Here is a 21,676-nt window from a genome sequence, read left to right as displayed (position 1 = left end):
TGCGTGTATGTGTGTGTGTGTGTTTGTGCTGGGATGTACTTCCAAGTACGTGCTTTTGGCAGATACCATCATCCTTTCAGCGATTGAAGGACAAGAAGTCAGAAGTGCGCTTTCTGACTTGAGAATAGTCAATGAATTCTAGTAATTAGCACCGCGTATTTTTTCCTTCATAAGAAAGGAGAGATACGTGGAATCAAATAGACCTTCCAGCGATAATCTTTCCATGTCCAGCCTAGTGATTCTATATCCGAGTGAAATTACCTGCCAGTGGGGAACAAGGCAAGTCTGTGCATGAAATGCTCTTGCCGAAGCTAGCTTCCCAAATAATAAAGCATCAAGTGGTAGAAACCTGCACTGAAGTTTGAGGAGATACTCAGCGCACAATGTAGAGTGTGAAACACTTTCGGGAAATCATGCAATCACCGAGAGACTAATCGATGACATTCCCCAAATTTGTGTTTGCCAGAAAAGAAAAATAGTCATGAGAATGTATAGCCGGTGGTTTCGGACGTACGACGGCAGTTTAAGAAAACATGAAAGAAAAAACTTGAGAAATCAGAAGGTATCCCAACTAAAAGCTTCGGTTTATTAAAGAAATGATGAACATAACAACAACGTATCTCACAGCATGGGTGATAATATTTTCATAGCTATGTGCTAATGGATCAACAATTGATAGGGATGAAATAAAAAGTTGTAAATTTGACAGAAGCAAACAAGGAAAACTACCCCGTAGAAAAGCCCGGGTGGCGGGAGTGAGGCCGTGTCTCAAGAAGAAACCATCGGAGAGATTTAAAAACAGGGAGTGAAACAGAGGATTGTCTAACATTGTTAACACTGGCCCCCGTTTCAGTGGGAAAAGGCAAAAATAAGCCGTGTATCTCATGGATTCTTGCGTCAGTTGTTCAGGATCTGAGATGTTGCCTCCACTTGTGGTCACGCATTGTGTGGTGGAATTGCAGTTAGCACATTTGGTGCAAATTTGAATGATGATGAAAGTGGACATGTTCCCTGAACTAAGAGGGACAGAATTTGGGTGTGTCTGCAGGCTCCCTAGCTTAGCAGGAATGAAGATCCTGGCTCTAGGGATTTTCCCAAAATGTGTTAGACAGGAAGAAACGGGGCAGAATTTAGGCCCGGTGCCGAGGCCTCGAGGTGTAAACACACAGCCCTGGCCTCTGGGCCCGTGAAATTGGGATGGTTTCAAGGAGGATGGTGGAATGAGAGGACTGTGACCTTTGGCCCCGTTTCTTTCCCTTGTCTTTTCATGAGGCCAGGCGTGCTCAATCAGAAGGCTTCCCGTGCCAGACGTAAAGCGTCCTGGGGGAAGAAAGGAGCACTGCTTAGAAAGACGCTCCACAGGGAGAAAGGAGCCACCATTTCCAGGAGAATGATCCCCAGAAGCATGAGGAATCCAGATGCCGTGGCTTCACACAAAACGCTGGAGGGTCTTCTTCCTGGAGGCGGGACCTGGGCATGGGTGTCCTTTAATGCTCGTAACTGATTTAGAGGTGATCCCAATCGATAACCTGTCTGCGAATCATGCTCATCACACTGTAGTTTTCACACAACGTCACACAGAGACCCTGTTGGTATGCGCACTTGGGTGCTCGAGCAGGGTTGCCCCCAAGATTCTGTGGTTCTACGGAGCCCTGAGTTGTGCCCTGGACAACTTTCCTCAGGGGTTGGTCAACTTTGGTCACTGCACCTAACGAGAAAGGGACCGTGAAATCTCATCAGCAAATACAGAAAAGGAAGGGGCCATTTCCCGCAATCATTTCCACTGAAACACCACGTCGGATAAAGAAGTCTGATGACAGGACAGGGACTGTGCTTCAGAGATGCAGCTTTCGCAGCTGGACGCCTGACCTGCAATCTCCCCAAATGCCATTTGTAAACACACCAAATGAGATTTACTTCAGGGCTTTCTGATGTGGTTTTAGTTGAATACACACACTCCTGTGTTTGATTTCCTTTGTTATCCCTACGACTTCCTTCCAAACGACTTACATGCCCGTGGGAAAATTTTTCATTTCAATTCGTTGGAAGTGGACACCGTGAAACAGGCAAGTCGGTCTGTGAGTTTCCGGCGTTATGTGGGTTCCACCGAGAGCACAAGTCCTAGGGCGCCTGAGGTCCATTCAAAAACCAACGTAAAAACGGCGAGCCAGGGTACCAACGAAGAACACCCTTCCTGTCTTCCAAATGCATTCCAGTTTCCACTATTCAAGGTGGCGAGAATGATCCACAGATGTCCCGCATTAGCATAATTTCACCTTCATCCTGCCGACCAACAGCTGACGGATGGAACACACCCGAAGAGAAAATAGTAAACCCAGTCCCCTGCAATAACCTGACAGGCAAACCCACACGTCAATATGTCATGTTTAGAAATGCACACTGAATGTCATCTACCGTGAACGCAAACACACAGAGAGGCCCTCCACAGGTTGGGAAGACTCACGACCCCAAAACTTGATGTTTCCCATGTGTGGGCTCATCCTGAGACGCAGCCATCACTATCCAGTTGTCCCCGTTGTACAGGCAGATACTTGGGCTCCTCATTGCTTTGTGAAGGACTGACGGTGTAGGTGTTTGTGTGGGTGCCTGTGTGATTCCGTGCGCGCTTGTGGGTGTATTTGTGTGTGTGTGTGTCTGTGTGTGTGCGCCCGGGTGTGTGTGTGTGTGTGTGTGTGTGTGTGCACCCCTACGTGTGGGTCAGCACTTCCACTGAGATCACTGGCACAGAAGCAGAGCCCTGCTGCTGTGTTTGTTCTTCCCTTTGGATCTCCTGGTCCTCCCTTGCCGAGAAGCGAGTGTGCCAGTGTTGATGGATTCCTGATCTGTCGGGTTCGTCGAAGAGAGGTTTAGCAGGGAGCTTTGCTGTTCAGGATGATGGTTTTTGGTGCCACACTTGTATTTTGATTGATGAATCACAACTACGTTGGGAGGCAGGGTACCTTCGACTTTTCTGACGTTGAACTCAGGCTTCGTTTTGTTTTGCTCTTGGAGGAATTTCCAGTGGTCTAAGGTGCTTTCCTGAGTGTCTCTTTCCACCGAGTGCTCGTCCAACTCGGGTGCCTGGAGGCAGGGGTCTCTGTTGAGCTCTCCTTGCGTTGCTCGCCTGTCTGTGTCTGCAGGGCCAAGGGCTCTTGGTTCCCTGCCTCTTGACACACCCTCACTGTGTCTTTCCAATTCACTCTTCTGGATATAAAAGAGGACATAGGCCTGTTGACTCAGGACAGAAGTGATGCCAGAAGCAGTGACCTCGGCATCATCCATTTTATACCACTGGCCTTCTTGAGCTTTGACATAAGAGAAGTAATGTCCGTTGTGACAACTCCACCCAGCGTGGACCAGCACAGCGTAGAGGACATAGACAAGAGGTCCTGTGTTGTGCTGAGACATGTATGGCTGCATGTCAAGGCACTCAGGATATTGCACATTCTTGGCAAGTTTGTTGCCCGTGACATCGGAGAATCTCTTCAATACGAGGATGAGGACCTTGGCAGAAGTGTGTAAAGTTAACGTCTTGGAGGCAGGCGCCTTCTGGAGACAAAGACCACAATGATAGGCATTCTCTCCATTGAGTTCTTCGGGCTTCACCAACTGTTCCAAAGCTTGCTTCACACTCTGAGCTGCCTGGATATCCAGGGCGATGTCCAGGTAAGGGTCAAAGGTGTCTGAAATGCCCTGGCAGTGGAGACACTTGATTTGAGATCTCCAGTACCCTCCAAATATTTGGTGGATGAGGGTGGTGTCCTTAGGGTGAGGATCTACCTGCTTGTGCCCGGGAAGGCATGCCTTTTTCATGGCATCCACAGTGAACATGAGAAATTCATGGGCATCTTCCTGCTTGCCTCTATGGAAGCCAGCAGCCAATGCCTGTGAGGGCTGGATGACATGGCCCGGACGGTGGAGGGCCCGTGTGATGTGAGCTTGCATAGTACAGAGCATGCAGCACTTGTGACGATGACAAGTTTGAGAGTGCTCCCGGGACAGCATGTAGTTGGCAAGGGGCGGTGTGTATGTCAGGCACTGCAGGGAAGCATTCACGTAGCAGGTATTTCCCATATTCTGGAGCCCAGCCCCCACCGCAGCAGGTCCCCTGCTACTCAGAGGAAGCTTCTCCCTGGGAGCAAGCTGTCTTGCCACAGGAGCCAAATCATCACAGGGGTGGACACGGGTCTCAGATGAGAGTGGTGACTTCTCAGGGAGAGAAGTCCGCTGGATTTCAGCAAAAGCTGCATGTGGCCGAGAAGATGTGAGTTTTGAAAAGCGGTTGAAGTGCCACTCACCCCCCGAGGAGAGTGAGTCGTGCTCCATGTCGCCTGGAACAGGGATCACAGGGTTTCTCTGCTGGGACCGCAGGTTGCAGAGAGACGCTATCTCTTCCGAGAGAGTCTTCAAACGACGAGCCCTCTGGCCGCATCAGCCCTTAAATAACTCATCTCCACCAGCCCCGAACACCCCACCCACCCATCCGGTTCACGATAAACCAATCAAATATCAGCACTCAATTAAGGAATGAGTCACAGGGTGTGTCCCCCTGCATTCCTGGGAATTCAACAGACACAGCCCACATCATGATTTCTAGAACACCTGAATCCAATTACTCCTCAGGATGATAGGCACATATAATATGAGTGTAAGCGGGTTAGGACAGTGGCCACACAGTTGCCTTATTATAGGTAAAGCAATGTCAGGGAAGAAATCTTTACCTGTGAAACTCTGTGTGTGCGTGTGTGTGTGTGTGTGTGTGTGTGCGTGTGTGTGTGTGTGTGTGTGTGTGTTTGTGCTGGGATGTACTTCCAAGTACGTGCTTTTGGCAGATACCATCATCCTTTCAGCGATTGAAGGACAAGAAGTCAGAAGTGCGCTTTCTGACTTGAGAATAGTCAATGAATTCTAGTAATTAGCACCGCGTATTTTTTCCTTCATAAAAAAGGAGAGATACGTGGAATCAAATAGACCTTCCAGCGATAATCTTTCCATGTCCAGCCTAGTGATTCTATATCCGAGTGAAATTACCTGCCAGTGGGGAACAAGGCAAGTCTTTGCATGAAATGCTCTTGCCGAAGCTAGCTTCCCAAATAATAAAGCATCAAGTGGTAGAAACCTGCACTGAAGTTTGAGGAGATACTCAGCGCACAATGTAGAGTGTGAAACACTTTCGGGAAATCATGCAATCACCGAGAGACTAATCGATGACATTCCCCAAATTTGTGTTTGCCAGAAAAGAAAAATAGTCATGAGAATGTATAGCCGGTGGTTTCGGACGTACGACGGCAGTTTAAGAAAACATGAAAGAAAAAACTTGAGAAATCAGAAGGTATCCCAACTAAAAGCTTCGGTTTATTAAAGAAATGATGAACATAACAACAACGTATCTCACAGCATGGGTGATAATATTTTCATAGCTATGTGCTAATGGATCAACAATTGATAGGGATGAAATAAAAAGTTGTAAATTTGACAGAAGCAAACAAGGAAAACTACCCCGTAGAAAAGCCCGGGTGGCGGGAGTGAGGCCGTGTCTCAAGAAGAAACCATCGGAGAGATTTAAAAACAGGGAGTGAAACAGAGGATTGTCTAACATTGTTAACACTGGCCCCCGTTTCAGTGGGAAAAGGCAAAAATAAGCCGTGTATCTCATGGATTCTTGCGTCAATTGTTCAGGATCTGAGATGTTGCCTCCACTTGTGGTCACGCATTGTGTGGTGGAATTGCAGTTAGCACATTTGGTGCAAATTTGAATGATGATGAAAGTGGACATGTTCCCTGAACTAAGAGGGACAGAATTTGGGTGTGTCTGCAGGCTCCCTAGCTTAGCAGGAATGAAGATCCTGGCTCTAGGGATTTTCCCAAAATGTGTTAGACAGGAAGAAACGGGGCAGAATTTAGGCCCGGTGCCGAGGCCTCGAGGTGTAAACACACAGCCCTGGCCTCTGGGCCCGTGAAATTGGGATGGTTTCAAGGAGGATGGTGGAATGAGAGGACTGTGACCTTTGGCCCCGTTTCTTTCCCTTGTCTTTTCATGAGGCCAGGCGTGCTCAATCAGAAGGCTTCCCGTGCCAGAGGTAAAGCGTCCTGGGGGAAGAAAGGAGCACTGCTTAGAAAGACGCTCCACAGGGAGAAAGGAGCCACCATTTCCAGGAGAATGATCCCCAGAAGCATGAGGAATCCAGATGCCGTGGCTTCACACAAAACGCTGGAGGGTCTTCTTCCTGGAGGCGGGACCTGGGCATGGGTGTCCTTTAATGCTCATAACTGATTTAGAGGTGATCCCAATCGATAACCTGTCTGCGAATCATGCTCATCACACTGTAGTTTTCACACAACGTCACACAGAGACCCTGTTGGTATGCGCACTTGGGTGCTCGAGCAGGGTTGCCCCCAAGATTCTGTGGTTCTACGGAGCCCTGAGTTGTGCCCTGGACAACTTTCCTCAGGGGTTGGTCAACTTTGGTCACTGCACCTAACGAGAAAGGGACCGTGAAATCTCATCAGCAAATACAGAAAAGGAAGGGGCCATTTCCCGCAATCATTTCCACTGAAACACCACGTCGGATAAAGAAGTCTGATGACAGGACAGGGACTGTGCTTCAGAGATGCAGCTTTCGCAGCTGGACGCCTGACCTGCAATCTCCCCAAATGCCATTTGTAAACACACCAAATGAGATTTACTTCAGGGCTTTCGGATGTGGTTTTAGTTGAATACACACACTCCTGTGTTTGATTTCCTTTGTTATCCCTACGACTTCCTTCCAAACGACTTACATGCCCGTGGGAAAATTTTTCATTTCAATTCGTTGGAAGTGGACACCGTGAAACAGGCAAGTCGGTCTGTGAGTTTCCGGCGTTATGTGGGTTCCACCGAGAGCACAAGTCCTAGGGCGCCTGAGGTCCATTCAAAAACCAACGTAAAAACGGCGAGCCAGGGTACCAACGAAGAACACCCTTCCTGTCTTCCAAATGCATTCCAGTTTCCACTATTCAAGGTGGCGAGAATGATCCACAGATGTCCCGCATCAGCATAATTTCACCTTCATCCTGCCGACCAACAGCTGACGGATGGAACACACCCGAAGAGAAAATAGTAAACCCAGTCCCCTGCAATAACCTGACAGGCAAACCCACACGTCAATATGTCATGTTTAGAAATGCACACTGAATGTCATCTACCGTGAACGCAAACACACAGAGAGGCCCTCCACAGGTTGGGAAGACTCACGACCCCAAAACTTGATGTTTCCCATGTGTGGGCTCATCCTGAGACGCAGCCATCACTATCCAGTTGTCCCCGTTGTACAGGCAGATACTTGGGCTCCTCATTGCTTTGTGTAGGACTGACGGTGTAGGTGTTTGTGTGGGTGCCTGTGTGATTCCGTGCGCGCTTGTGGTTGTATTTGTGTGTGTGTCTGTCTGTGTGTGTGCGCCCGGGTGTGTGTGTGTGTGTGTGTGTGTGTGTGCACCCCTACGTGTGGGTCAGCACTTCCACTGAGATCACTGGCACAGAAGCAGAGCCCTGTTGCTGTGTTTGTTCTTCCCTTTGGATCTCCTTGTCCTCCCTTGCCGAGAAGCGAGTGTGCCAGTGTTGATGGATTCCTGATCTGTCGGGTTCGTCGAAGAGAGGTTTAGCAGGGAGCTTTGCTGTTCAGGATGATGGTTTTTGGTGCCACACTTGTATTTTGATTGATGAATCACAACTACGTTGGGAGGCAGGGTACCTTCGACTTTTCTGACGTTGAACTCAGGCTTCGTTTTGTTTTGCTCTTGGAGGAATTTCCAGTGGTCTAAGGTGCTTTCCTGAGTGTCTCTTTCCACCGAGTGCTCGTCCAACTCGGGTGCCTGGAGGCAGGGGTCTCTGTTGAGCTCTCCTTGCGTTGCTCGCCTGTCTGTGTCTGCAGGGCCAAGGGCTCTTGGTTCCCTGCCTCTTGACACACCCTCACTGTGTCTTTCCAATTCACTCTTCTGGATATAAAAGAGGACATAGGCCTGTTGACTCAGGACAGAAGTGATGCCAGAAGCAGTGACCTCGGCATCATCCATTTTATACCACTGGCCTTCTTGAGCTTTGACATAAGAGAAGTAATGTCCGTTGTGACAACTCCACCCAGCGTGGACCAGCACAGCGTAGAGGACATAGACAAGAGGTCCTGTGTTCTGCTGAGACATGTATGGCTGCATGTCAAGGCACTCAGGATATTGCACATTCTTGGCAAGTTTGTTGCCCGTGACATCGGAGAATCTCTTCAATACGAGGATGAGGACCTTGGCAGAAGTGTGTAAAGTTAACGTCTTGGAGGCAGGCGCCTTCTGGAGACAAAGACCACAATGATAGGCATTCTCTCCATTGAGTTCTTCGGGCTTCACCAACTGTTCCAAAGCTTGCTTCACACTCTGAGCTGCCTGGATATCCAGGGCGATGTCCAGGTAAGGGTCAAAGGTGTCTGAAATGCCCTGGCAGTGGAGACACTTGATTTGAGATCTCCAGTACCCTCCAAATATTTGGTGGATGAGGGTGGTGTCCTTAGAGTGAGGATCTACCTGCTTGTGCCCGGGAAGGCATGCCTTTTTCATGGCATCCACAGTGAACATGAGAAATTCATGGGCATCTTCCTGCTTGCCTCTATGGAAGCCAGCAGCCAATGCCTGTGAGGGCTGGATGACATGGCCCGGACGGTGGAGGGCCCGTGTGATGTGAGCTTGCATAGTACAGAGCATGCAGCACTTGTGACGATGACAAGTTTGAGAGTGCTCCCGGGACAGCATGTAGTTGGCAAGGGGCGGTGTGTATGTCAGGCACTGCAGGGAAGCATTCACGTAGCAGGTATTTCCCATATTCTGGAGCCCAGCCCCCACCGCAGCCGGTCCCCTGCTACTCAGAGGAAGCTTCTCCCTGGGAGCAAGCTGTCTTGCCACAGGAGCCAAATCATCACAGGGGTGGACACGGGTCTCAGATGAGAGTGGTGACTTCTCAGGGAGAGAAGTCCGCTGGATTTCAGCAAAAGCTGCATGTGGCCGAGAAGATGTGAGTTTTGAAAAGCGGTTGAAGTGCCACTCACCCCCCGAGGAGAGTGAGTCGTGCTCCATGTCGCCTGGAACAGGGATCACAGGGTTTCTCTGCTGGGACCGCAGGTTGCAGAGAGACGCTATCTCTTCCGAGAGAGTCTTCAAACGACGAGCCCTCTGGCCGCATCAGCCCTTAAATAACTCATCTCCACCAGCCCCGAACACCCCACCCACCCATCCGGTTCACGATAAACCAATCAAATATCAGCACTCAATTAAGGAATGAGTCACAGGGTGTGTCCCCCTGCATTCCTGGGAATTCAACAGACACAGCCCACATCATGATTTCTAGAACACCTGAATCCAATTACTCCTCAGGATGATAGGCACATATAATATGAGTGTAAGCGGGTTAGGACAGTGGCCACACAGTTGCCTTATTATAGGTAAAGCAATGTCAGGGAAGAAATCTTTACCTGTGAAACTCTGTGTGTGCGTGTGTGTGTGTGTGTGTGCGCGTGCGTGTGTGTGTGTGTGTGTGTTTGTGCTGGGATGTACTTCCAAGTACGTGCTTTTGGCAGATACCATCATCCTTTCAGCGATTGAAGGACAAGAAGTCAGAAGTGCGCTTTCTGACTTGAGAATAGTCAATGAATTCTAGTAATTAGCACCGCGTATTTTTTCCTTCATAAGAAAGGAGAGATACGTGGAATCAAATAGACCTTCCAGCGATAATCTTTCCATGTCCAGCCTAGTGATTCTATATCCGAGTGAAATTACCTGCCAGTGGGGAACAAGGCAAGTCTGTGCATGAAATGCTCTTGCCGAAGCTAGCTTCCCAAATAATAAAGCATCAAGTGGTAGAAACCTGCACTGAAGTTTGAGGAGATACTCAGCGCACAATGTAGAGTGTGAAACACTTTCGGGAAATCATGCAATCACCGAGAGACTAATCGATGACATTCCCCAAATTTGTGTTTGCCAGAAAAGAAAAATAGTCATGAGAATGTATAGCCGGTGGTTTCGGACGTACGACGGCAGTTTAAGAAAACATGAAAGAAAAAACTTGAGAAATCAGAAGGTATCCCAACTAAAAGCTTCGGTTTATTAAAGAAATGATGAACATAACAACAACGTATCTCACAGCATGGGTGATAATATTTTCATAGCTATGTGCTAATGGATCAACAATTGATAGGGATGAAATAAAAAGTTGTAAATTTGACAGAAGCAAACAAGGAAAACTACCCCGTAGAAAAGCCCGGGTGGCGGGAGTGAGGCCGTGTCTCAAGAAGAAACCATCGGAGAGATTTAAAAACAGGGAGTGAAACAGAGGATTGTCTAACATTGTTAACACTGGCCCCCGTTTCAGTGGGAAAAGGCAAAAATAAGCCGTGTATCTCATGGATTCTTGCGTCAGTTGTTCAGGATCTGAGATGTTGCCTCCACTTGTGGTCACGCATTGTGTGGTGGAATTGCAGTTAGCACATTTGGTGCAAATTTGAATGATGATGAAAGTGGACATGTTCCCTGAACTAAGAGGGACAGAATTTGGGTGTGTCTGCAGGCTCCCTAGCTTAGCAGGAATGAAGATCCTGGCTCTAGGGATTTTCCCAAAATGTGTTAGACAGGAAGAAACGGGGCAGAATTTAGGCCCGGTGCCGAGGCCTCGAGGTGTAAACACACAGCCCTGGCCTCTGGGCCCGTGAAATTGGGATGGTTTCAAGGAGGATGGTGGAATGAGAGGACTGTGACCTTTGGCCCCGTTTCTTTCCCTTGTCTTTTCATGAGGCCAGGCGTGCTCAATCAGAAGGCTTCCCGTGCCAGACGTAAAGCGTCCTGGGGGAAGAAAGGAGCACTGCTTAGAAAGACGCTCCACAGGGAGAAAGGAGCCACCATTTCCAGGAGAATGATCCCCAGAAGCATGAGGAATCCAGATGCCGTGGCTTCACACAAAACGCTGGAGGGTCTTCTTCCTGGAGGCGGGACCTGGGCATGGGTGTCCTTTAATGCTCGTAACTGATTTAGAGGTGATCCCAATCGATAACCTGTCTGCGAATCATGCTCATCACACTGTAGTTTTCACACAACGTCACACAGAGACCCTGTTGGTATGCGCACTTGGGTGCTCGAGCAGGGTTGCCCCCAAGATTCTGTGGTTCTACGGAGCCCTGAGTTGTGCCCTGGACAACTTTCCTCAGGGGTTGGTCAACTTTGGTCACTGCACCTAACGAGAAAGGGACCGTGAAATCTCATCAGCAAATACAGAAAAGGAAGGGGCCATTTCCCGCAATCATTTCCACTGAAACACCACGTCGGATAAAGAAGTCTGATGACAGGACAGGGACTGTGCTTCAGAGATGCAGCTTTCGCAGCTGGACGCCTGACCTGCAATCTCCCCAAATGCCATTTGTAAACACACCAAATGAGATTTACTTCAGGGCTTTCTGATGTGGTTTTAGTTGAATACACACACTCCTGTGTTTGATTTCCTTTGTTATCCCTACGACTTCCTTCCAAACGACTTACATGCCCGTGGGAAAATTTTTCATTTCAATTCGTTGGAAGTGGACACCGTGAAACAGGCAAGTCGGTCTGTGAGTTTCCGGCGTTATGTGGGTTCCACCGAGAGCACAAGTCCTAGGGCGCCTGAGGTCCATTCAAAAACCAACGTAAAAACGGCGAGCCAGGGTACCAACGAAGAACACCCTTCCTGTCTTCCAAATGCATTCCAGTTTCCACTATTCAAGGTGGCGAGAATGATCCACAGATGTCCCGCATTAGCATAATTTCACCTTCATCCTGCCGACCAACAGCTGACGGATGGAACACACCCGAAGAGAAAATAGTAAACCCAGTCCCCTGCAATAACCTGACAGGCAAACCCACACGTCAATATGTCATGTTTAGAAATGCACACTGAATGTCATCTACCGTGAACGCAAACACACAGAGAGGCCCTCCACAGGTTGGGAAGACTCACGACCCCAAAACTTGATGTTTCCCATGTGTGGGCTCATCCTGAGACGCAGCCATCACTATCCAGTTGTCCCCGTTGTACAGGCAGATACTTGGGCTCCTCATTGCTTTGTGAAGGACTGACGGTGTAGGTGTTTGTGTGGGTGCCTGTGTGATTCCGTGCGCGCTTGTGGGTGTATTTGTGTGTGTGTGTGTCTGTGTGTGTGCGCCCGGGTGTGTGTGTGTGTGTGTGTGTGTGTGTGCACCCCTACGTGTGGGTCAGCACTTCCACTGAGATCACTGGCACAGAAGCAGAGCCCTGCTGCTGTGTTTGTTCTTCCCTTTGGATCTCCTGGTCCTCCCTTGCCGAGAAGCGAGTGTGCCAGTGTTGATGGATTCCTGATCTGTCGGGTTCGTCGAAGAGAGGTTTAGCAGGGAGCTTTGCTGTTCAGGATGATGGTTTTTGGTGCCACACTTGTATTTTGATTGATGAATCACAACTACGTTGGGAGGCAGGGTACCTTCGACTTTTCTGACGTTGAACTCAGGCTTCGTTTTGTTTTGCTCTTGGAGGAATTTCCAGTGGTCTAAGGTGCTTTCCTGAGTGTCTCTTTCCACCGAGTGCTCGTCCAACTCGGGTGCCTGGAGGCAGGGGTCTCTGTTGAGCTCTCCTTGCGTTGCTCGCCTGTCTGTGTCTGCAGGGCCAAGGGCTCTTGGTTCCCTGCCTCTTGACACACCCTCACTGTGTCTTTCCAATTCACTCTTCTGGATATAAAAGAGGACATAGGCCTGTTGACTCAGGACAGAAGTGATGCCAGAAGCAGTGACCTCGGCATCATCCATTTTATACCACTGGCCTTCTTGAGCTTTGACATAAGAGAAGTAATGTCCGTTGTGACAACTCCACCCAGCGTGGACCAGCACAGCGTAGAGGACATAGACAAGAGGTCCTGTGTTGTGCTGAGACATGTATGGCTGCATGTCAAGGCACTCAGGATATTGCACATTCTTGGCAAGTTTGTTGCCCGTGACATCGGAGAATCTCTTCAATACGAGGATGAGGACCTTGGCAGAAGTGTGTAAAGTTAACGTCTTGGAGGCAGGCGCCTTCTGGAGACAAAGACCACAATGATAGGCATTCTCTCCATTGAGTTCTTCGGGCTTCACCAACTGTTCCAAAGCTTGCTTCACACTCTGAGCTGCCTGGATATCCAGGGCGATGTCCAGGTAAGGGTCAAAGGTGTCTGAAATGCCCTGGCAGTGGAGACACTTGATTTGAGATCTCCAGTACCCTCCAAATATTTGGTGGATGAGGGTGGTGTCCTTAGGGTGAGGATCTACCTGCTTGTGCCCGGGAAGGCATGCCTTTTTCATGGCATCCACAGTGAACATGAGAAATTCATGGGCATCTTCCTGCTTGCCTCTATGGAAGCCAGCAGCCAATGCCTGTGAGGGCTGGATGACATGGCCCGGACGGTGGAGGGCCCGTGTGATGTGAGCTTGCATAGTACAGAGCATGCAGCACTTGTGACGATGACAAGTTTGAGAGTGCTCCCGGGACAGCATGTAGTTGGCAAGGGGCGGTGTGTATGTCAGGCACTGCAGGGAAGCATTCACGTAGCAGGTATTTCCCATATTCTGGAGCCCAGCCCCCACCGCAGCAGGTCCCCTGCTACTCAGAGGAAGCTTCTCCCTGGGAGCAAGCTGTCTTGCCACAGGAGCCAAATCATCACAGGGGTGGACACGGGTCTCAGATGAGAGTGGTGACTTCTCAGGGAGAGAAGTCCGCTGGATTTCAGCAAAAGCTGCATGTGGCCGAGAAGATGTGAGTTTTGAAAAGCGGTTGAAGTGCCACTCACCCCCCGAGGAGAGTGAGTCGTGCTCCATGTCGCCTGGAACAGGGATCACAGGGTTTCTCTGCTGGGACCGCAGGTTGCAGAGAGACGCTATCTCTTCCGAGAGAGTCTTCAAACGACGAGCCCTCTGGCCGCATCAGCCCTTAAATAACTCATCTCCACCAGCCCCGAACACCCCACCCACCCATCCGGTTCACGATAAACCAATCAAATATCAGCACTCAATTAAGGAATGAGTCACAGGGTGTGTCCCCCTGCATTCCTGGGAATTCAACAGACACAGCCCACATCATGATTTCTAGAACACCTGAATCCAATTACTCCTCAGGATGATAGGCACATATAATATGAGTGTAAGCGGGTTAGGACAGTGGCCACACAGTTGCCTTATTATAGGTAAAGCAATGTCAGGGAAGAAATCTTTACCTGTGAAACTCTGTGTGTGCGTGTGTGTGTGTGTGTGTGTGTGTGCGTGTGTGTGTGTGTGTGTGTGTGTGTTTGTGCTGGGATGTACTTCCAAGTACGTGCTTTTGGCAGATACCATCATCCTTTCAGCGATTGAAGGACAAGAAGTCAGAAGTGCGCTTTCTGACTTGAGAATAGTCAATGAATTCTAGTAATTAGCACCGCGTATTTTTTCCTTCATAAAAAAGGAGAGATACGTGGAATCAAATAGACCTTCCAGCGATAATCTTTCCATGTCCAGCCTAGTGATTCTATATCCGAGTGAAATTACCTGCCAGTGGGGAACAAGGCAAGTCTTTGCATGAAATGCTCTTGCCGAAGCTAGCTTCCCAAATAATAAAGCATCAAGTGGTAGAAACCTGCACTGAAGTTTGAGGAGATACTCAGCGCACAATGTAGAGTGTGAAACACTTTCGGGAAATCATGCAATCACCGAGAGACTAATCGATGACATTCCCCAAATTTGTGTTTGCCAGAAAAGAAAAATAGTCATGAGAATGTATAGCCGGTGGTTTCGGACGTACGACGGCAGTTTAAGAAAACATGAAAGAAAAAACTTGAGAAATCAGAAGGTATCCCAACTAAAAGCTTCGGTTTATTAAAGAAATGATGAACATAACAACAACGTATCTCACAGCATGGGTGATAATATTTTCATAGCTATGTGCTAATGGATCAACAATTGATAGGGATGAAATAAAAAGTTGTAAATTTGACAGAAGCAAACAAGGAAAACTACCCCGTAGAAAAGCCCGGGTGGCGGGAGTGAGGCCGTGTCTCAAGAAGAAACCATCGGAGAGATTTAAAAACAGGGAGTGAAACAGAGGATTGTCTAACATTGTTAACACTGGCCCCCGTTTCAGTGGGAAAAGGCAAAAATAAGCCGTGTATCTCATGGATTCTTACGTCAGTTGTTCAGGATCTGAGATGTTGCCTCCACTTGTGGTCACGCATTGTGTGGTGGAATTGCAGTTAGCACATTTGGTGCAAATTTGAATGATGATGAAAGTGGACATGTTCCCTGAACTAAGAGGGACAGAATTTGGGTGTGTCTGCAGGCTCCCTAGCTTAGCAGGAATGAAGATCCTGGCTCTAGGGATTTTCCCAAAATGTGTTAGACAGGAAGAAACGGGGCAGAATTTAGGCCCGGTGCCGAGGCCTCGAGGTGTAAACACACAGCCCTGGCCTCTGGGCCCGTGAAATTGGGATGGTTTCAAGGAGGATGGTGGAATGAGAGGACTGTGACCTTTGGCCCCGTTTCTTTCCCTTGTCTTTTCATGAGGCCAGGCGTGCTCAATCAGAAGGCTTCCCGTGCCAGACGTAAAGCGTCCTGGGGGAAGAAAGGAGCACTGCTTAGAAAGACGCTCCACAGGGAGAAAGGAGCCACCATTTCCAGGAGAATGATCCCCAGAAGCATGAGGAATCCAGATGCCGTGGCTTCACACAAAACGCTGGAGGGTCTTCTTCCTGGAGGCGGGACCTGGGCATGGGTGTCCTTTAATGCTCATAACTGATTTAGAGGTGATCCCAATCGATAACCTGTCTGCGAATCATGCTCATCACACTGTAGTTTTCACACAACGTCACACAGAGACCCTGTTGGTATGCGCACTTGGGTGCTCGAGCAGGGTTGCCCCCAAGATTCTGTGGTTCTACGGAGCCCTGAGTTGTGCCCTGGACAACTTTCCTCAGGGGTTGGTCAACTTTGGTCACTGCACCTAACGAGAAAGGGACCGTGAAATCTCATCAGCAAATACAGAAAAGGAAGGGGCCATTTCCCGCAATCATTTCCACTGAAACACCACGTCGGATAAAGAAGTCTGATGACAGGACAGGGACTGTGCTTCAGAGATGCAGCTTTCGCAGCTGGACGCCTGACCTGCAATCTCCCCAAATGCCATTTGTAAACACACCAAATGAGATTTACTTCAGGGCTTTCGGATGTGGTTTTAGTTGAATACACACACTCCTGTGTTTGATTTCCTTTGTTATCCCTACGACTTCCTTCCAAACGACTTACATGCCCGTGGGAAAATTTTTCATTTCAATTCGTTGGAAGTGGACACCGTGAAACAGGCAAGTCGGTCTGTGAGTTTCCGGCGTTATGTGGGTTCCACCGAGAGCACAAGTCCTAGGGCGCCTGAGGTCCATTCAAAAACCAACGTAAAAACGGCGAGCCAGGGTACCAACGAAGAACACCCTTCCTGTCTTCCAAATGCATTCCAGTTTCCACTATTCAAGGTGGCGAGAATGATCCACAGATGTCCCGCATCAGCATAATTTCACCTTCATCCTGCCGACCAACAGCTGACGGATGGAACACACCCGAAGAGAAAATAGTAAACCCAGTCCCCTGCAATAACCTGACAGGCAAACCCACACGTCAATATGTCATGTTTAGAAATGCACACTGAATGTCATCTACCGTGAACGCAAACACACAGAGAGGCCCTCCACAGGTTGGGAAGACTCACGACCCCAAAACTTGATGTTTCCCATGTGTGGGCTCATCCTGAGACGCAGCCATCACTATCCAGTTGTCCCCGTTGTACAGGCAGATACTTGGGCTCCTCATTGCTTTGTGTAGGACTGACGGTGTAGGTGTTTGTGTGGGTGCCTGTGTGATTCCGTGCGCGCTTGTGGTTGTATTTGTGTGTGTGTCTGTCTGTGTGTGTGCGCCCGGGTGTGTGTGTGTGTGTGTGTGTGTGTGTGCACCCCTACGTGTGGGTCAGCACTTCCACTGAGATCACTGGCACAGAAGCAGAGCCCTGTTGCTGTGTTTGTTCTTCCCTTTGGATCTCCTGGTCCTCCCTTGCCGAGAAGCGAGTGTGCCAGTGTTGATGGATTCCTGATCTGTCGGGTTCGTCGAAGAGAGGTTTAGCAGGGAGCTTTGCTGTTCAGGATGATGGTTTTTGGTGCCACACTTGTATTTTGATTGATGAATCACAACTACGTTGGGAGGCAGGGTACCTTCGACTTTTCTGACGTTGAACTCAGGCTTCGTTTTGTTTTGCTCTTGGAGGAATTTCCAGTGGTCTAAGGTGCTTTCCTGAGTGTCTCTTTCCACCGAGTGCTCGTCCAACTCGGGTGCCTGGAGGCAGGGGTCTCTGTTGAGCTCTCCTTGCGTTGCTCGCCTGTCTGTGTCTGCAGGGCCAAGGGCTCTTGGTTCCCTGCCTCTTGACACACCCTCACTGTGTCTTTCCAATTCACTCTTCTGGATATAAAAGAGGACATAGGCCTGTTGACTCAGGACAGAAGTGATGCCAGAAGCAGTGACCTCGGCATCATCCATTTTATACCACTGGCCTTCTTGAGCTTTGACATAAGAGAAGTAATGTCCGTTGTGACAACTCCACCCAGCGTGGACCAGCACAGCGTAGAGGACATAGACAAGAGGTCCTGTGTTCTGCTGAGACATGTATGGCTGCATGTCAAGGCACTCAGGATATTGCACATTCTTGGCAAGTTTGTTGCCCGTGACATCGGAGAATCTCTTCAATACGAGGATGAGGACCTTGGCAGAAGTGTGTAAAGTTAACGTCTTGGAGGCAGGCGCCTTCTGGAGACAAAGACCACAATGATAGGCATTCTCTCCATTGAGTTCTTCGGGCTTCACCAACTGTTCCAAAGCTTGCTTCACACTCTGAGCTGCCTGGATATCCAGGGCGATGTCCAGGTAAGGGTCAAAGGTGTCTGAAATGCCCTGGCAGTGGAGACACTTGATTTGAGATCTCCAGTACCCTCCAAATATTTGGTGGATGAGGGTGGTGTCCTTAGGGTGAGGATCTACCTGCTTGTGCCCGGGAAGGCATGCCTTTTTCATGGCATCCACAGTGAACATGAGAAATTCATGGGCATCTTCCTGCTTGCCTCTATGGAAGCCAGCAGCCAATGCCTGTGAGGGCTGGATGACATGGCCCGGACGGTGGAGGGCCCGTGTGATGTGAGCTTGCATAGTACAGAGCATGCAGCACTTGTGACGATGACAAGTTTGAGAGTGCTCCCGGGACAGCATGTAGTTGGCAAGGGGCGGTGTGTATGTCAGGCACTGCAGGGAAGCATTCACGTAGCAGGTATTTCCCATATTCTGGAGCCCAGCCCCCACCGCAGCCGGTCCCCTGCTACTCAGAGGAAGCTTCTCCCTGGGAGCAAGCTGTCTTGCCACAGGAGCCAAATCATCACAGGGGTGGACACGGGTCTCAGATGAGAGTGGTGACTTCTCAGGGAGAGAAGTCCGCTGGATTTCAGCAAAAGCTGCATGTGGCCGAGAAGATGTGAGTTTTGAAAAGCGGTTGAAGTGCCACTCACCCCCCGAGGAGAGTGAGTCGTGCTCCATGTCGCCTGGAACAGGGATCACAGGGTTTCTCTGCTGGGACCGCAGGTTGCAGAGAGACGCTATCTCTTCCGAGAGAGTCTTCAAACGACGAGCCCTCTGGCCGCATCAGCCCTTAAATAACTCATCTCCACCAGCCCCGAACACCCCACCCACCCATCCGGTTCACGATAAACCAATCAAATATCAGCACTCAATTAAGGAATGAGTCACAGGGTGTGTCCCCCTGCATTCCTGGGAATTCAACAGACACAGCCCACATCATGATTTCTAGAACACCTGAATCCAATTACTCCTCAGGATGATAGGCACATATAATATGAGTGTAAGCGGGTTAGGACAGTGGCCACACAGTTGCCTTATTATAGGTAAAGCAATGTCAGGGAAGAAATCTTTACCTGTGAAACTCTGTGTGTGCGTGTGTGTGTGTGTGTGTGTGTGCGTGCGTGTGTGTGTGTGTGTGTGTGTTTGTGCTGGGATGTACTTCCAAGTACGTGCTTTTGGCAGATACCATCATCCTTTCAGCGATTGAAGGACAAGAAGTCAGAAGTGCGCTTTCTGACTTGAGAATAGTCAATGAATTCTAGTAATTAGCACCGCGTATTTTTTCCTTCATAAGAAAGGAGAGATACGTGGAATCAAATAGACCTTCCAGCGATAATCTTTCCATGTCCAGCCTAGTGATTCTATATCCGAGTGAAATTACCTGCCAGTGGGGAACAAGGCAAGTCTTTGCATGAAATGCTCTTGCCGAAGCTAGCTTCCCAAATAATAAAGCATCAAGTGGTAGAAACCTGCACTGAAGTTTGAGGAGATACTCAGCGCACAATGTAGAGTGTGAAACACTTTCGGGAAATCATGCAATCACCGAGAGACTAATCGATGACATTCCCCAAATTTGTGTTTGCCAGAAAAGAAAAATAGTCATGAGAATGTATAGCCGGTGGTTTCGGACGTACGACGGCAGTTTAAGAAAACATGAAAGAAAAAACTTGAGAAATCAGAAGGTATCCCAACTAAAAGCTTCGGTTTATTAAAGAAATGATGAACATAACAACAACGTATCTCACAGCATGGGTGATAATATTTTCATAGCTATGTGCTAATGGATCAACAATTGATAGGGATGAAATAAAAAGTTGTAAATTTGACAGAAGCAAACAAGGAAAACTACCCCGTAGAAAAGCCCGGGTGGCGGGAGTGAGGCCGTGTCTCAAGAAGAAACCATCGGAGAGATTTAAAAACAGGGAGTGAAACAGAGGATTGTCTAACATTGTTAACACTGGCCCCCGTTTCAGTGGGAAAAGGCAAAAATAAGCCGTGTATCTCATGGATTCTTGCGTCAATTGTTCAGGATCTGAGATGTTGCCTCCACTTGTGGTCACGCATTGTGTGGTGGAATTGCAGTTAGCACATTTGGTGCAAATTTGAATGATGATGAAAGTGGACATGTTCCCTGAACTAAGAGGGACAGAATTTGGGTGTGTCTGCAGGCTCCCTAGCTTAGCAGGAATGAAGATCCTGGCTCTAGGGATTTTCCCAAAATGTGTTAGACAGGAAGAAACGGGGCAGAATTTAGGCCCGGTGCCGAGGCCTCGAGGTGTAAACACACAGCCCTGGCCTCTGGGCCCGTGAAATTGGGATGGTTTCAAGGAGGATGGTGGAATGAGAGGACTGTGACCTTTGGCCCCGTTTCTTTCCCTTGTCTTTTCATGAGGCCAGGCGTGCTCAATCAGAAGGCTTCCCGTGCCAGACGTAAAGCGTCCTGGGGGAAGAAAGGAGCACTGCTTAGAAAGACGCTCCACAGGGAGAAAGGAGCCACCATTTCCAGGAGAATGATCCCCAGAAGCATGAGGAATCCAGATGCCGTGGCTTCACACAAAACGCTGGAGGGTCTTCTTCCTGGAGGCGGGACCTGGGCATGGGTGTCCTTTAATGCTCATAACTGATTTAGAGGTGATCCCAATCGATAACCTGTCTGCGAATCATGCTCATCACACTGTAGTTTTCACACAACGTCACACAGAGACCCTGTTGGTATGCGCACTTGGGTGCTCGAGCAGGGTTGCCCCCAAGATTCTGTGGTTCTACGGAGCCCTGAGTTGTGCCCTGGACAACTTTCCTCAGGGGTTGGTCAACTTTGGTCACTGCACCTAACGAGAAAGGGACCGTGAAATCTCATCAGCAAATACAGAAAAGGAAGGGGCCATTTCCCGCAATCATTTCCACTGAAACACCACGTCGGATAAAGAAGTCTGATGACAGGACAGGGACTGTGCTTCAGAGATGCAGCTTTCGCAGCTGGACGCCTGACCTGCAATCTCCCCAAATGCCATTTGTAAACACACCAAATGAGATTTACTTCAGGGCTTTCGGATGTGGTTTTAGTTGAATACACACACTCCTGTGTTTGATTTCCTTTGTTATCCCTACGACTTCCTTCCAAACGACTTACATGCCCGTGGGAAAATTTTTCATTTCAATTCGTTGGAAGTGGACACCGTGAAACAGGCAAGTCGGTCTGTGAGTTTCCGGCGTTATGTGGGTTCCACCGAGAGCACAAGTCCTAGGGCGCCTGAGGTCCATTCAAAAACCAACGTAAAAACGGCGAGCCAGGGTACCAACGAAGAACACCCTTCCTGTCTTCCAAATGCATTCCAGTTTCCACTATTCAAGGTGGCGAGAATGATCCACAGATGTCCCGCATCAGCATAATTTCACCTTCATCCTGCCGACCAACAGCTGACGGATGGAACACACCCGAAGAGAAAATAGTAAACCCAGTCCCCTGCAATAACCTGACAGGCAAACCCACACGTCAATATGTCATGTTTAGAAATGCACACTGAATGTCATCTACCGTGAACGCAAACACACAGAGAGGCCCTCCACAGGTTCGGAAGACTCACGACCCCAAAACTTGATGTTTCCCATGTGTGGGCTCATCCTGAGACGCAGCCATCACTATCCAGTTGTCCCCGTTGTACAGGCAGATACTTGGGCTCCTCATTGCTTTGTGTAGGACTGACGGTGTAGGTGTTTGTGTGGG

The 21,676-nt window shown here is 49.0% G+C and overlaps 5 protein-coding genes across 5 annotated transcripts in view; 1 reads left to right on the top strand and 4 right to left on the bottom strand.

The window, feature by feature from the left end:
- Positions 1 to 21,676, top strand: part of LOC129487373 (beta-defensin 103A) — a 215,737-nt gene that overhangs the window by 83,357 nt on the left and 110,704 nt on the right. The window lies entirely within an intron of this gene.
- Positions 310 to 4,451, bottom strand: LOC134736395 (ubiquitin carboxyl-terminal hydrolase 17-like protein 11). The gene has a single exon (XM_063637769.1). It carries the CDS (start codon positions 4,324 to 4,326, stop codon positions 2,737 to 2,739), a length of 1,590 nt encoding a protein of 529 aa, XP_063493839.1. The 5' UTR covers positions 4,327 to 4,451; the 3' UTR covers positions 310 to 2,736.
- Positions 7,476 to 9,096, bottom strand: LOC134736394 (ubiquitin carboxyl-terminal hydrolase 17-like protein 22). The gene has a single exon (XM_063637768.1). It carries the CDS (start codon positions 9,094 to 9,096, stop codon positions 7,507 to 7,509), a length of 1,590 nt encoding a protein of 529 aa, XP_063493838.1. The 3' UTR covers positions 7,476 to 7,506.
- On the bottom strand, positions 9,844 to 13,985 carry LOC134736393 (ubiquitin carboxyl-terminal hydrolase 17-like protein 11). The gene has a single exon (XM_063637767.1). It carries the CDS (start codon positions 13,858 to 13,860, stop codon positions 12,271 to 12,273), a length of 1,590 nt encoding a protein of 529 aa, XP_063493837.1. The 5' UTR covers positions 13,861 to 13,985; the 3' UTR covers positions 9,844 to 12,270.
- Positions 17,010 to 18,630, bottom strand: LOC134736391 (ubiquitin carboxyl-terminal hydrolase 17-like protein 22). Its single transcript, XM_063637765.1, has one exon. The coding sequence runs from the start codon at positions 18,628 to 18,630 to the stop codon at positions 17,041 to 17,043; it is 1,590 nt and encodes a 529-aa protein (XP_063493835.1). The 3' UTR covers positions 17,010 to 17,040.

The sequence above is a fragment of the Symphalangus syndactylus genome, chromosome 1 (assembly GCF_028878055.3).
Source record: "Symphalangus syndactylus isolate Jambi chromosome 1, NHGRI_mSymSyn1-v2.1_pri, whole genome shotgun sequence".
NCBI lineage: Eukaryota > Metazoa > Chordata > Mammalia > Primates > Hylobatidae > Symphalangus > Symphalangus syndactylus.
The sequence above is the reverse complement of the archived record's forward strand: the minus strand, read 5'-3'. Positions and strand labels throughout refer to the sequence as shown.